Source organism: Trachemys scripta, chromosome 6, assembly GCF_013100865.1.
Source record: "Trachemys scripta elegans isolate TJP31775 chromosome 6, CAS_Tse_1.0, whole genome shotgun sequence".
NCBI classification, from domain to species: Eukaryota; Metazoa; Chordata; order Testudines; family Emydidae; genus Trachemys; species Trachemys scripta.
In genome coordinates this window covers 69,538,402-69,553,736 of record NC_048303.1, presented here as the reverse complement: position 1 = coordinate 69,553,736, position 15,335 = coordinate 69,538,402, and the positions used below count along the sequence as shown (strand labels likewise).

Below are 15,335 nucleotides of genomic sequence, written 5' to 3'. Positions count from 1 at the left end.
ACATTGCATGCTACAACAATTACTCTGGAGCCCTGAAATCATACATATTCACAGAAGCACATGTAAATCTAGTTCAACTCAGCTGTGAGACGATCCCCTGAAGTAAACTAATAAAGAGCAGCTAAATATCTTTAAGCTCATCTCAAGCACTGTAGAAAGATCCTAAAATGTGCTCACAGATTCTTTTACATCAGAAGAAATTTAGACTTTTTCTAAGAGGCTTGTATTTTAAGATGCAAGGCAGCATAAAGTTTCTCTCTTCAAAGAAAAAGCTACAAAGGAATTAATTTTCCTGAGGATTTGAATTTTATTATACATTTTGTTTTATCTTTTGCAAGCGCCCATATTTTATTTTTTTCATAGGAAACACAATTGTTATGCCTTTTCTTATCAAACACACGCATCTAAAATTACCTTTGCTCATGGTGAAGAGTGAAAGGGGAGAAGTAAGTACAGTACTAAAATCAGTAAAATTCACAATGAACAGCCACTGAATACCATTAGTCACTGGGGGAAATGGTGTCAGGTAATTTCTACTGTAGGGACTTGCCTTATGTCTAACCTTTGGGACAAATTAAAGTGTACAGATTTCAGAGCTGTAGTTTCTCTCTCATAAATAATAGATCCAGTGGAATATGTACTTTGAACCTAATGTCAGATTTAAAAAGGTCAGTAAATTAGTTCATTTGTGGAGGTACCACTCACAAAACAGACTATAAAAAAATCGAGACAGGCCAGGCCTCCAGTCTTTACTCAGACACACTTCCTTCTTATTCAGGCAAACCTTCCACTGAAATCAAATCCCTTTGATTTCAGTGGAAGATTTGCCTGAATAAGAACTTCAGGATTGGGCTTTTAATTCATAACTACGTTACAAGCTTTTAAAGAGAGAAATTATTTATAAAAATATTTCTCCTTAATGCTAGATCTTCAGTGTTGTACAGTCAATAGAGCAAACCCATGCTTTAGGATTTATGTGGCTGCTATAATGCACACTAAAAATGGATTGCATGCCTCCCATTGAATTAAAGACTGTACAATGACATCTCGCCTAAGGAAGTTTTTTTAGGTCAGCATGCCAGCTGTCTGACCTGGGACCTTTAGAATGCTCATGGTGGAGAGGTTTTTTTACATTTGACCCTTACATTTAAGACTAGCATTCATTACATTTTTTCCTTCTCATTATAAGCAAAGCCATGCATGTGCACCTTCTCCTCTTGTCGGACACAATCACCTTTTTTTCATAGTGAGTTAGGCTGAAAGTCATTCATCAGGAGGGGTAGGGGCATTTAATTTGGATCAATTGGAAGAAGGAAAAAAACACCTTCAAAAACCAGTAAACAAGCCCTTCTTGGAGGGACCACTATTGAGATTAGGGACTAGTAATCACAGTCTCTCCTTTATGCTTGATCAGAAACGCAAATGCTTTTCAAATTGCACTTCATGTTATCAAAGACACATAGTCACTGGATTTTTTTCGTAGTTTTCTGGCTTTGAAATCTACAAAGCTATGAAATATATACAAAACTTTATAACTGTGAACTAACCTCATCCTTCCCTGCAGGATATGTGCACACTGTTTTGATATTGCAGAATTTCCTCAGAAATGCTGGGCTGCTGGTATAGGTTGTTCAGAGAGTGAGAGAAATCAATCACATAAAACTTGCATTTGCAAAGCTGTATGAAAACAACAGGGCAGTGGTCCCCATTAAAAATTTATCCTTTACCAGCGGTTTTAACAAGAGTGTTTTAACTGTTGGCAAATAGTAACTTTTCTTATATATAAATGGTGAGATTGGCAGGCCCAGGAGAATGGATACTGAGTATAACTGCACTGGGCCAGTGGAACAGAAGGAGTAGAAGGAGGGGGAAAACAGGTTGCTTATTTGTCTCCACGATGAGGGGCTCCCACCAGAGTGGTAGATATCAGATGAGTTGTGGGTGAGATTGTGGGCTTCCTGACCTTGAAAGTGTTCCTTCAAGCAAAGTAATTATATCAAATAGCAAAAAAAAAAAAAAAAAAAAAATTGGAGACCATGGCTATTCCCATACCTACTATCAACTCAGATTTGGATGTGCGGTTTAACTTCAGCAGATTATTTTGTGACACATATTTAGGGAAGCGAAAAAAAAGCTTAAAAATACCTTGAGAGGCTTTCCAGACCTGATATAGAATTTATCAGCATGTGAATGTATGTAAATACAGCACTAACACTTGAATACACATATTGAAAACCCATTCTTTTGTATCCAGAAATTATATTTTAAAGCCCATAAACACAAACATTCATACTGAACCAATACCACCACTCTTTGCGGTGCTAATTAACTCTAATGCAGAGAGAGGTACACAAACAACAAACAAAAAGATGGTACTAAACAAAAAATGTGAACAGCAGGTTTTCCTCTTTTTTCAGGCTCACCTTGCCCAATGTGCAGCTATGCCTAGCTCCCAATAAAACCTTAAGTGATTCGAAAGGTAGGGCGGAATGGAAGTGGGCTGAATCCCATTCAACCACTGAGTGTATCATGTCAAGATGTGAAGCTCAAAATAGCTAAAATGGGTACAACTCATTGGCTGCCTCCCTGCCATGATGTATTCAGTCACTGAAACTTTATACCCAATTAGTAGTTTCCCTTTATCCCTGCCAAAATATCATATATCATTTACCATCTCTAAGTTCCATTTCCGTGTATGCCATTGCCAGCGGTTAAGTTTAGTACTTTACCATCTGGTCCACATTATACTGGGAAACAAGAAGACGACAGCTTCCTGCTGAGATAACCACATAGCGGTCTCATTTCACTTTTGGTGTGGTCATCCTGTTTGTCCGGGGTGCAGCTCAGAGTATAGAGATCTCTTTTAATACAGATTACAGCTAACAACGGTATTGAAATGAAAATGCATTGTTTGTGGTGACAGGTAGCTAGCTTTTTCATGTGTTCTAGTGACGGGAGCAGATTTTGCCTTCAGTTACATGTGTGACCTCCATTGACTTCAGTGGGGTTGTATGTGAGGAGATGAGGTCAGAATTCAGCCCCTTGTATTTATGGAATGTCTTTTCAATAAGCTATTCAAACCAGAAAAATGAGCTAGTTCGTTTTTGTTCACCAAAGCAGTTGTGATGAGTTCACTGAAATATCAGACTTGCCTTCACCATAAGGCAAACTCCAGAATCTATTTTTAGGGGACTCTGACTCTAGGGCTTTTCTTGATAGTTTGCCATCTCTATCCATGATCACAGACAAGACAAACAAACTCAGGCTTGTACATGGGAGACTTTTTTTTTTGTCTTTTTTGACTGAATGTAATAAAAAAGAATACAGAGAGTTTTTGTTGGATCTGTGGTCACTGGGTCTGCTCTCTACAGATGCCTATTAATCACTTCACTATGGAGAAGACACATCCATCATATCATAACAGCCTAGAAACAAGAAAGCTGGTGAACTGATAGCAAGACAAAAAATGGAAGAACCATCACATTTTATATTATGGCTTGGGCTTTCCTTGTTCAAAGTTATGATTTTGCTTTGGTTCTTAGTATATCATACTTGAACAGTCTGATTTATGACATTGATTGTTTCTTAAGAGGTGTTTCTATTGACTTTGGTGGGATCAAGCCCTTTAAACACAGCTTAGCTAAGGTACCTTATATGTTTTTTTGTATAATGTAGGAATGATTAGTTGGGCTTCAGAAGACACAGTTTTCAGAGTACACAGTACAACTGCATTTTAGTGTTGAAGACATTGAACCTATGGATGATTATTACCAGGCCAGTAATGAACCAGTGCAGATAAAATAAGAATTCATCTGAGCTTTGTCCATCCCTCATGTCAGAGCTGAAACATTTTGAAGTTTATGAAACATTTTTCTTAGGTCCCCATTAAAAACCAACCACCCAACTCACTACCTTAGTAGCATGTTCTCTTGGGGGGTGAAGATGGGCCTTGATGCCTGTTTCTGTCCTCTAACACTGGGTCTCCTCTCCTGAATGCAACTTGCTATCATGATGTAGCAAGTTATCCTTCTGCTAGACCTCTAAATCTCACCCCTCTGCATTTAAATGGCACTCTGGAGTTTCCTCACAATTTATGCATGACTGTATATAGAGTAGAATGATAAATCCCAGAGGATGTGAGATCACTCTCCTTTCACTGGATGAGCAGCTTTGATGGAAAAGTAAGAAGAGATGATCCTGCATGCTCCAGGATTTTACAGTCTCAGAAAGTACTGGGCATAAATCCTGAGGACACACAGAATTATTTTCATATTTTAAATTGGTAAGATCAACAGGCCCAGAAAAATGAATACCAGACACAATTGCACTGGTTCAGTGGAAAAGGTTCCCTTGAACAGGAGGAGGAGGAGAAGGAAGAGATCAGGTTGATTACTGTCTCCATGAAGAGGAACACCCACCAAAAAAGTGAGGACATCAGATGACTAAACTGCCCCTCAGTCTCCCAAGAGGATAGCATAGCTGATATGGGGAAAGGGATGTATTCAGGAGGAAGAGTACTAGCCTGGTTCGAGGACCGCAAGAGGTTTTGTTAAATATCAATATGATTAGATTCTTAATTACATGTAGGCCCTGATCCCTAAAGGTGCTGAGCACTCATATCTTCAAGCCTATGACCTCTGATGCTTTTGAGGTTTACTACCGCAGTGCTTTCTCCTAAGATTTATTTGAATGTATTCTGTAAACAACAAACATGTCCAGGGAATGGTTTGTTATCATTTATGGAGATCAACCTGCACATGCTATATGGAAATAATATGAACATATTTGTAGGAAGATCTTTCAAGTTTATCTAAAGATAAGGTTGAGTTTGAAACAAAAGAAAAACCCTTCTAATACAATTATAATCACAGCAAATAAAATAAGCAATTAATGTTCATATTTAGAATGACGAGCTACTCAGGTCATTTTAAAAGTAGCAAATAATATTTTGTATAAGAAATTTGTTATGGTATCATGTATTATAAAATTAGCAAAACTCATGTCCAGAACATCCTATGATCTTGTTTTAAAAAAAACCTCAGTAATTAAGAGTACCAGCACATGATGTAGTACTAGGATTTTAGATAATACATAGATTCAAGCCTTTTCAATACAATGAAGTCTTTGCAGTTTATCTGCTATGTCTTTAAAGGTGTAGATTGGATGATGACTTGAATCCCTTATATGCTCCAGATTTTCAAGAGTCTAGGTTCTACATTTTTGTCCATTATTTTTCTGCTTATGTTAATATTTTGAATTATTACTGTTCAGAAATGCCACTGGAAACCACTGTTCTCTCAATAGCCACTGAACAAGGAATGCATGGGCAGCAGCACAGTAAGCTTCCTCACACTGTGGCCCCAGTGTCCTCCTAGAGCGACTGTGGCTTAGTGTGAGGAGACAGTTTAGACCAGAGGTCGGCAACCTACGGCACATGCAAAACACAGCACGCAAGCCGATTCTGAGTGGGACGCAGCTCCCTGCCGCGGTCCCGGCCCCCAGCCCCACTCAGCCCCCCCGCCCACCACTCTCCCCTGCGGGGGCAGGAGGCAGAAGCTTGGTTCTGCGGCAGCCAAGCTTCCCCACTCCCCCGCTTCTTCTCCCAGCGTGGTGCTTTCCTGCCCCTCCTCCTCTCCTTCCCTGCGCCAATCAGCTGATGGCCCTAGCAAGGGGGAGGGGGAAGAGCGGCAGCGTGCACACAGCTCCGTAGAGGAGGCAGAGAGAGATAGGGACGGAGCCTGGAGAAGGCGATGGAACAGGGCATACCCCTTCCAGCCCGCTGCCTTGAGCCGCTCAGGGCAGGGGGCTGGGAGCACCCCAGCCTTCTGCCCTGCATCCCCCTCCCCTCTGCCCTGAATCCCTCCACCCCCAACACACACCCATCCCTCTGCCCCTACACCCCCATCCCTCTGCCCTGAACCCCCCCATTCAGCCTTCTGCCCTGAACCCCCACCCCCCCACCTACCACCCAGCCTTCTGCCCTGCACCCCCACAGCCCCATCCCTCTGCCCTGAACCCCCATGCCCCAACACACACCCAGTCTTCTGCCCTGCACCCCCACACACCACCAGCCCTCTGCCCTGATCTCTGAACCACCCCCACCCCAGCCTTCTGCCCTGAACCCCCTCCCCCAGCCCTCTGCCCTGACCCCTGAAACACCCCCCCCCCCAGGTCTGGGGTCCCGACCACAGGCCCTGATCAGCCCTCTGCTGGCCTAGGTGAACAGAACCCGAGGCTGGTTGCATAAGATCAGCATTTTAATTTAATTTTAAATGACGCTTTTTAAACATTTTGAAAACCTTGTTTACTTTACATACAATAGTTTAGTTATATAATATAGACTTATAGAAAGAGACCTTCTAAAAACATTAAAATGTATTACTGGCAAGCAAAACCTTAAATTAGAGTAAATAAATGAAGACTCGGCACACCACTTCTGAAAGGTTGCCGACCCCTGATAGAGTAGACCCATCCACTCTGCCCCAGTCTCTTGGGACTGCTACTAATGGTGTTGAATATTTGGGATGTGCATTGGTAATAGATTGAGATCATCCCCTTGTTTCAGATAAGGTTTTGGTGGTGTTCCCTCCTAATACTAGAATGCAAAACACTCATAGCCACTACGTTTTAGTTTATTTTACTTTATCTGTGCCCTGAACTTCATTAATTTGTGGTCAAATCCTGCCCACCTCAAATCATATGATTAAAGCTAAAGTTGTTGGGATTACTCAAGTAAGTCAGGCTAGTTGGATTTGACCTGTGATCAGAATAACCCATTTTATTAACACAACATTGTATCCAAAAGATCCACACACTTAAGAGCAAAGCCACAGAAACTGACCTTGGGCTCTGTTAGGACAAAGCTCTCTTTCAGAGTTTATGAAGATTTGGGCAGAATTTAGAACTCATGAAAGTGAGACTCTAATGGCACTGGTTCAAGTCAAGAGGCCTCATGAAATTGTGCCAGTGAAGAAAAGCTCTGACCTCTAGCACCATTACTATTCCACACAGCTCTCTGGAGCACACGTGGCCACTCATTCCGAATTGTGGTGTGGTTTTGTAATTTAAATTGTAATGATTCAGAATCCATTTGTAATATGATAGTGATAGCGAGGTCCCATACAGTTTTTGGATACAATAGCAAGGGCTCACTATATCACAAGTATTCAGAGGTGCTACCAAGCCAAACAGCAGCAAAACTGTTAGATGAATGAAAGAATTTGAAACATAATTGTTTCATTTTTATTTAATCTGTTTATTCCATTTTCTTATCCTCTTTTAAATATATTTTTAAGCAAACTCAGGTGAAATAAGAAGCCAAGTAAATCAATATCAAAGTTTTAACTTTAGCTGACAAAAGCAAGGAAATGTAAATTATGGGCCCAGTTCTGTAGCTGCTTTGTGCACTAAGTTCCAGTGGTCTGATCTACATGAGTCACCTGTGAACTTGGATCCTGAGGGCTGAAGCTGGTCTTAGCTCAGCCCATTGTGCCTAACAGTATATGTGTGGATATGACCTAACTCATTTCTCACCATCCTTGCAACACCAAAGTAATATTTTGCATTTATAATGCTTTCCATTTCTGAGTGTCCTTCTGAGGATGTCAATGCACTTTACAAATATAAATGAATTTGGTCTGAAACACCCTTCTGGGGTAAGTAAATACCCATTTTACAGTTGAGGAAACTGAGGCCCAGAGAGTTTAAGTGACTTCTCCAGGGTCACAACAGGAAGAGTGTAGCAGAGCAAGGAATAGAATCCAGGTGTCCTCATTTCACATCCCATGCCTTAATCACTAGACCATGCTTCCTGTCAGTAAGGCACAAAAAGATTTGCATTTTGGCTGAAACTTTAACTATGAACTTCCATACTATTGTTGGTCTAAGCTCAACTATAAGGCCAGATTCTACCATATATATTCACATTAAGTATTGCTTGTGGTAAAAGGGTGGCAAAATCTGGCCCTTGAAAAGCTTCTGGGGCTTCTTGGAAGAGTCTGAAAAGCATTTAATTTGAAGATTGTTTCTACTTACACATTGTTTTCCCTTTGGGAGTTATCTTACTTACCTTGTTCTTTTATTATAAAGGACATTTACATGAATTCATGTAACTCTCAGGATCTTTGTTTCTTAAGGGATTGACTGCTCCTGCTATTTTGTTCCCCACTTGAAATCACAATCCTCTGTCACAACACAAGTAATTTCCATGGCAACCAACTGTGATGTCACAAGCAGGAGATTATGATTTCAAGAACAGTTCAGCTTTTAAAATTCCTGGTTTGTATGCAAATATCATTTGTCCACTTACACACACTAATTGAAATGAGGACAAGTATGCTATAGAAGTAGAATTGAATCTAGACAGAATGCTTATCAATGCTTTCCATGAGGCAACAGCAGCATTTCAGTGGTATTTTGAAAAAGTTTGCTGGGGTTTTTTGCACTTGGTTCTAATTCTGGACCACAGCTATCTGCCTACTAAATACATAAAAGACAGGATTCCTGAAACCATTGATTTATGACATGAAAGACTGGTATCTTCACAAAGTCTTGTGAGGCCTTCGAGGTACATTTTCTCTCTCACTATCTCTCTCATAATAAGAACATTGTTTACATTTCCTCAGAGTACGCTTTTAATGCACTTGCATTTGCACGCTCTCCAGAGAAGGGAATGGGGTATTTGAGTTGTGGCTTTTTAAACTACTTTGTCAGGCACTTAGGATCTGACAGTTGCGACTCCTTCTCACTTAGCATTAAAAGAACCCAACAGGTTCCGCACCTGCATTTGATTAGCGTGTGCTGACTTGGTGCACAACTAAGTAGGGAAAGGAAAAGCAATGTTCTTTATATGTGCAATATCTTGGTTATTGTTCTGTAGGATTATTGACTGGTGCATTCACATCATTTTTATTAAGTTGAGGATATTAACTCTACTGAAGAAGCCTATTATGACAGCATGCCTTAGGAGCAATAAGACGACCTGACAACATCTCTAAGCACAGTGCAATGCCACAAAATCGGCTTCTCACTGTGTGTGCTTTTAGCCAAAGCAGCAAAGAGAATCCAGCATATTTATCTATCTAGAACAGAAGAGATTTAAAAAAAAAAATTAGCAGTGACACTTGAAATCTGGAGGGTATTTTTAAACCTGTTCTGTCTCAATGTATTTCAGTGTTGGGCTCTCTCTCTCATAGTTACTCAGGATATAAATACTCTATAACATCCCTGCTGCAGCCCAAACATATGACACCAGCTTCCAAACCTTGTGACAGAGACAACAAGTAAATAGCAGGGGAGAAAACTTGAAAGCATGTGAGATTCATTTATGTAACCTACATAAAGCTTCTGACTCCTCAGCTTTTTCAGTGTCGGTGATTTACTGAAATAAAACGTGGGATAACATTAGGTGGGAGGAGAGATGGGGTTGAGGGATGGGTGAAGCAATATATGCTATTTCTCAGCCTGCGAGACAGTCCTAACTAAAAACCCTGGGTGAAATCCCAGCCCTGCTAAAGTCAATGGGAATTTTGCAATTGACTTCAGTAGGACCAGGATTTCACTTCCTGATCTAAATACCCTGGAATTTCAGGGGTATTTTGAAAGCTGATCTCTGATACAGATCCAAATGCTGCAAATGGTCCCTGTCTTTATAAAGACTGAACCCTGAACACCCCCCGTGGGCTCCAAGTTGTTCAAGCCTGGATCTTAATTCAACAGCTTGAGTTCAACTTTGCTCAAAGTGAGTTCCAGCCAGCAGATACAGTATGGATGTGAACTTGGGATAGTTAATGAAAAGCTGAGAACAAATAAAATCCCCAGTTAATGCCTTTGAATGGAATAGATACATTAAGAAGCTTTTCCTGTTAGATTTTTGCTTACCATTATATGTTTGTTGCAGGAGTGATTCGTGAGAGCTATCTCAAAGGCCATGATCAGCTGGTGCCGGTCACCCTCCTGGCCATTGCAGTCATTCTTGCTTTTGTCATGGGGGCCGTCTTCTCAGGACTCATAGTTTACTGCATCTGTGACCATCGCCGCAGAGACGTGGCCATTGTCCAGAGGAAGGAGAAGGAGCTGGCCCACTCCCGCCGCGGCTCCATGAGTAGTGTTACCAAGCTCAGCGGTCTCTTTGGAGACACACAGTCCAAAGAGCCAAAACCAGAAGCTATCCTCACACCTTTGATGCACAATGGCAAACTCGCTACCCCGGGCAGCACTGCCAAAATGTTAATCAAAGCTGACCAGCACCATCTGGACTTGGCTGCTCTGCCAACCCCTGAGTCCACCCCAACCCTGCAACAGAAGAGGAAGCCTAACCGTGGCAGCAGGGAATGGGAAAGAAACCAGAACCTTATCAACGCCTGCACAAAAGATATCCCTGCAATGTCATCGCCTGTGATTCCAACTGACCTGCCTCTCAGGGCTTCTCCCAGCCACATCCCAAGTGTTGTAGTCTTGCCAATCTCTCAGCAAGGCTATCAACATGAGTATGTTGATCAGCCAAAAATGAGCGACATGGCACAAATGGCCATGGAGGACCAGAATGCCACGCTCGAGTACAAAACCATAAAGGAGCATCTCAGCAGCAAAAGTCCCAACCATGGGGTTAATCTGGTGGAAAATCTGGATAGCATGCCACCAAAAGTACCCCAGAGGGAAGCCTCGTTGGGTCCTCCTGGCTCCTCTCTGGCTCAGAGTGGTCTGGGCAAGCGATTAGAAATGCATTCCTCTGCTTATAATGTGGACTACAAGAGAAACTACCCTACGAACTCACTCACGAGAAATCATCAGACATCAACTCTCAAAAGAAACAATACTAACTCCTCTAATTCCTCCCACCTCTCTCGAAATCAGAGCTTCAGCCGGGGAGAAAACCCTCCGCCTGCCCCACAGAGAGTGGACTCTATACAAGTCCATGCTGCCCAGGCACAAGCTGTGACTGTCTCTCGGCAGCCTAGTCTCACCGCATACAACTCGCTGACAAGGGCCGGGTTGAAACGTACACCTTCGCTAAAACCAGATGTGCCCCCCAAACCTTCCTTTACTCCACTCTCAACATCCATGAAGCCCAATGATGCGTGTACATAATCACAGTGGGGGGGGGGGGGGACAGCAATGAAACAGAGTTTGCCCTTTAAAGCCAGTGTTCTGCAACTGCATCACTAGTTCCAATTGACAAGAAGGCTGTTGTTAAGCTGAGGATGTGTTGATCCTGCTCTCTGGGAAAAGTGGAATATTTTTTAAACCGAGCCATCTGATCTGCAGTGAAGGTTTCAAACTGCAGGACTCACCCCCACTACCTGACAGTTCTTTACTCAAAACACTAACTTAACATCACAAACATTGAGCCAAAAGCACACAGGTGAATGATGACTGTGACATTTCACCCCCAATTGCACAGTGCATTTCTGAACTGGGAAAGAGTGCTCTGAAAAGCAAAGCAAATAAAAGAACTTAAAAAAAATAAAATAAATACAAAATAAAAAATTCATTGATAAAGCTAACTCTGACTTAACAATGGCAGAAGTTTACTATGTGCAGGTACTGTGAAATGCCCATCAGTGTTACAGCCGTTTGGTTATAGCAGATAAATGCCACGTTGGGCAAAACTATGTCATAGATTTCTGCTACTCTTCTTTTAATGAATAACATGTGACTGTTAACGCAAATAACTCCTATTATTTATTGTTCGTCTTTTGTTTTTCCTAAGGAAATGACTTCTGCATATCATCCTATGAGCAGCTCTTCAGAAAAAAATACATTGAAAATTATACCTATTTAACATGAAACCCATTAACTGGAGTAATTAAAACTCTTTTATTTTTCCAATAAATTCACTGAATTAAATAAGTTGGAGCTGGAATTCTGAACTTTGTGTTTGGACTGTTTGATCTCTAGCTGAAAAAAGGGGAATATTTATTTAAATCTGTTAGTTAATTTGCTTGCTGGGCCTCTGATCTATGACAGGCAACAAACAAACAAACAAACAAAAACTCCCCCAAATTTATAACTCCTAAAGCAAAAGAAACTCTTTAAAAACTGCACATTTGTGCACCATTGCTGTCAACATGGCTTTGTCAGTCATTAATACTTTCTGTGAAGGCACCAGCTTGTGATGTGCCATCTCATTTCACCTTGCATGTGAGACGGCAAACAAAATCCACAAACAGTGTGAACTAATTAATATGCCGGCTGTTACCATGCATAAATTATGGTCTTATCACACGGGTTTTTCTTGGGAATACATCTGTGAATAGCCTGTTTTCTTCCACATGTAAATTTGTGCCTTACACCCTCAGTTGTGTATATTTGTGAGCTGTAGTATGTAAAACTTTCCCCTCCCCGCCCTTTGAATAAATGCAAATATTTATTTACCTTCCCTCTCCGAAGCCCCCTGGAGAATTGAGTAAAGAAGTTCAAAGAAGAATGTAGTGGTTATTGTAATAACACCATATCCATCAAGAAATTAGAGTAGTACTATACCCTCCAATTCAGTTTGACTTTCTAGTTGTGCCAATTCTGCCCTCAAACCAACCCTAGGCTATGCTGGCAGCATAGACACCGTATTGTGGTTGGCAATTTCCTCCCCCTTATACTTTCATATCATTTCAGTATGGTGATATTCTCATTAGCCAGCAGAGAAATGAGTAATGTATGGTCTCCAAGTCTGGTTTGTCCACTAGATAGAGACAAGCACTGTGTGTGACTGGCCAGCCACTGGAAGCAAGCCTCAATGATACATGCTGCCGTGTGCATGCACAGTATACAAAATGAAGTGAAATGGAAGTAGGATGAGGCAGGCTGGTTCCTGCTGTTTAACTGAATAAGGCCATCCAGAACGATGCTGCAAAAAACCTTTTGGGGGAATTAATTTTGATTTTCATTTTTTCCTTTCATGTGACTTTTCATGTGGCCTGAGTGTGCACGTGCCCACGCCCACGTATAAGGTCTTTTACAATTTTCCAGTTATTCATGCACAAAGGTAGATTTGATTTTAATCTGTTATAACAACTGTGTCAACATACTATAGAAAATAAGGGAGGGCCATTTTTGTTTTTTACTGGGCAGTATATTTGGGGAGGGGAGGTTGTTTTGATTGTTTTTTAAATTTTATACCTAATTTGTTTTGCAGGGTTTTGGTTTTGTTTCCGAACAATCAAAAAGAAAGAGTTCAAGTCAGCTAGCGTGTAGATGGTATTTAGAAAGTCTGGATGATCTAGACCAAAGTGTGTAACAAGGGTGCTTGCATGTTCTTTCATTCCATCATTGCTGCTTTTATGAAACTGACTTGTTCACCATTAGTGAACTATTCAGATGCTGTAGATAGATTGTATCCAAAGCAATGTTTTTTTTAATTAAACCCTTCAGAACAGTATGTAGCAGGAAAGTCTTTTTTTCTTTCAAAAAACAAAAAAGTAGCAGCAGCAGCAACTTGCAACCTTTTCCCCCCCCAAACTCCAATCCCTCGAGTACCAAATGTGCAGTGCCCATTGCTATTATTAAGCAAAGTGTTCTGACATCATGTAGAAATGAATAATCACTGCAACAGCCTTGTACAGAAATATGCCTTTGTAATATACATCACATCAGTTACTGGGTTGACCTTGAAATGCTCATTTTGTACTCAGTGGGTCTTTTGTTTCTTTTGTTTTAATCCTCTCTCACCCCAATCTCCCTGCACCCCTCACTTGGAGGGGTACATAAACCTAAGTGTGCCTTTGCTTTCCACCCTTGATATACACTGGTAGATGCAACAAATTCAGACTCTCATTTGTTGTAAAGTTGTAAAATATTGTGATGTCACTGACTTTCCTTCATCTCCACATCCCCCTAACATCTGATTCACAACTTAATGTATGTTGTAAAAAAACATAAAACAAAAACAAAAAACATAAAACAAAAAAAAAACAAAGAATGGGGAAAAAAAGAAAAGGAAAGGAAAAAAGCTCTTGATTGCATAAGGTAATAAAACTAGACTGTTCTACCTTAGTCTGTGTCCTGTTCTTTTGTTTCGGTGATGATTTCGCTCCCTGTTAAAGCTCTAATCTGAGATGTGATGCTGATTGTTTAAAGAAGCTTACAATAAGAGAGGAAATTGTAGGTTATTTTCTACCTCTTATGGAAGATGAACTTTACTTTAGCACAAGACACTGGTAATTAAAAATTGAATTACATATTTGCTCTCCCTCTATTCATATTCTGCATTTTCTTTTTATGGGCTTGTTCATCATCAAATATTTATGGCAGACTTGATAGTTTAAGAGATCAAGGCTGGGATTTTATCATGCATGGTCCACCAAAAATAGATCATTATACAGATGGGACTTCACTTCCATGTTTTATGTATTAGTAAATTGGAGGGGGGGGGGTGTCACATTTTTCACATGGCAGGCAAAAAATTAAATTTCATGGGCATGGTTTACAGGATGTTATAACATCATATTAAACTTTAATTTTGCAAGAAAATACTACTAAACAGTTAAAGAATAAAGGAGTTTATTTATCCATTCCTGGATGTTATTAAAAATTACCTGCATACTCTATATTGTGTAACAGAATTCCATAAATGTGGAACACTTTAAAAAAAAAGCTATTAAACAAACCTTCAAATACCCATTATTTTAACAGTTTTATAATATGAGTTTAAAGCTAATGGAAGTGAGGGCTACACTGTAATAATCAATGTTAGTCATCGTACAGGCCATGCATACGCTTTCCTAAATAGCTCTTGGAATGCAACTCACTCCTGACCTGCAGTTCTGCCCAGATAGATTCCCATATACCTATCTGTCCCCATTACTAGCTATCACATATAGCAAACATTAATTAATCCTCACAACATCCCAGTAAGGTAGGGAACTACTGTTAAACCCCTCCCTCGCCCCGCCCCCCATTTTACATATGGGGCATTGGCCCATAGAAAGCTTAAAGATCTGATCCACTGTCCGTTGAAATCAATGGGAACATTCTCATTGGCTTCAGTGGATTTTGGATCATCCTTTAAGTGACTTGCCCAAGTTCACACAGGAAGTGGTAAAGCTATGAACTCAAGTCTCTTGACCTTCTGTCCAGTGCCTCACCCACAAAACTATCCTTGCCTTTTTCCTGTCAGACCTAGGGTTTTCTTGAACAGAATTTGCCAATCATACTGAATTTTAGATGGGGCATTGATGCACATTTACTGATGACAAAGGTGAGTCCACCACATTCATTTGCTCCAACCCTGAGTCTGATTCCACCAGAGGTTGCTTTCCCTCACTGGGAGTTGAGGGCACTCAGCACCTCTCAAGAAGTGCTCAACGTCTTGCATGATTGGCTCCTAGAAGTTTCATAAA

At 40.7% G+C, this 15,335-nt stretch overlaps 1 protein-coding gene across 6 annotated transcripts in view; it reads left to right on the top strand.

Annotated features, from left to right (window-relative positions):
* The window catches only part of SEMA6A (semaphorin 6A), a 135,007-nt gene extending 121,099 nt beyond the window's left edge, over window positions 1–13,908 (top strand). For 5 of the 6 annotated variants that reach the window (XM_034774673.1, XM_034774671.1, XM_034774672.1 and 2 more), the window contains one exon: window positions 9,899–13,908. In XM_034774673.1, the coding sequence (XP_034630564.1) occupies window positions 9,899–11,088 (1,190 nt within the window). In that variant the 3' untranslated portion in view covers window positions 11,089–13,908. The remainder of the gene's footprint in view (window positions 1–9,898) is intronic. The other variant, XM_034774674.1, reaches the window with a different exon arrangement.
* The last annotated feature ends 1,427 nt before the right edge of the window (window positions 13,909–15,335 follow it).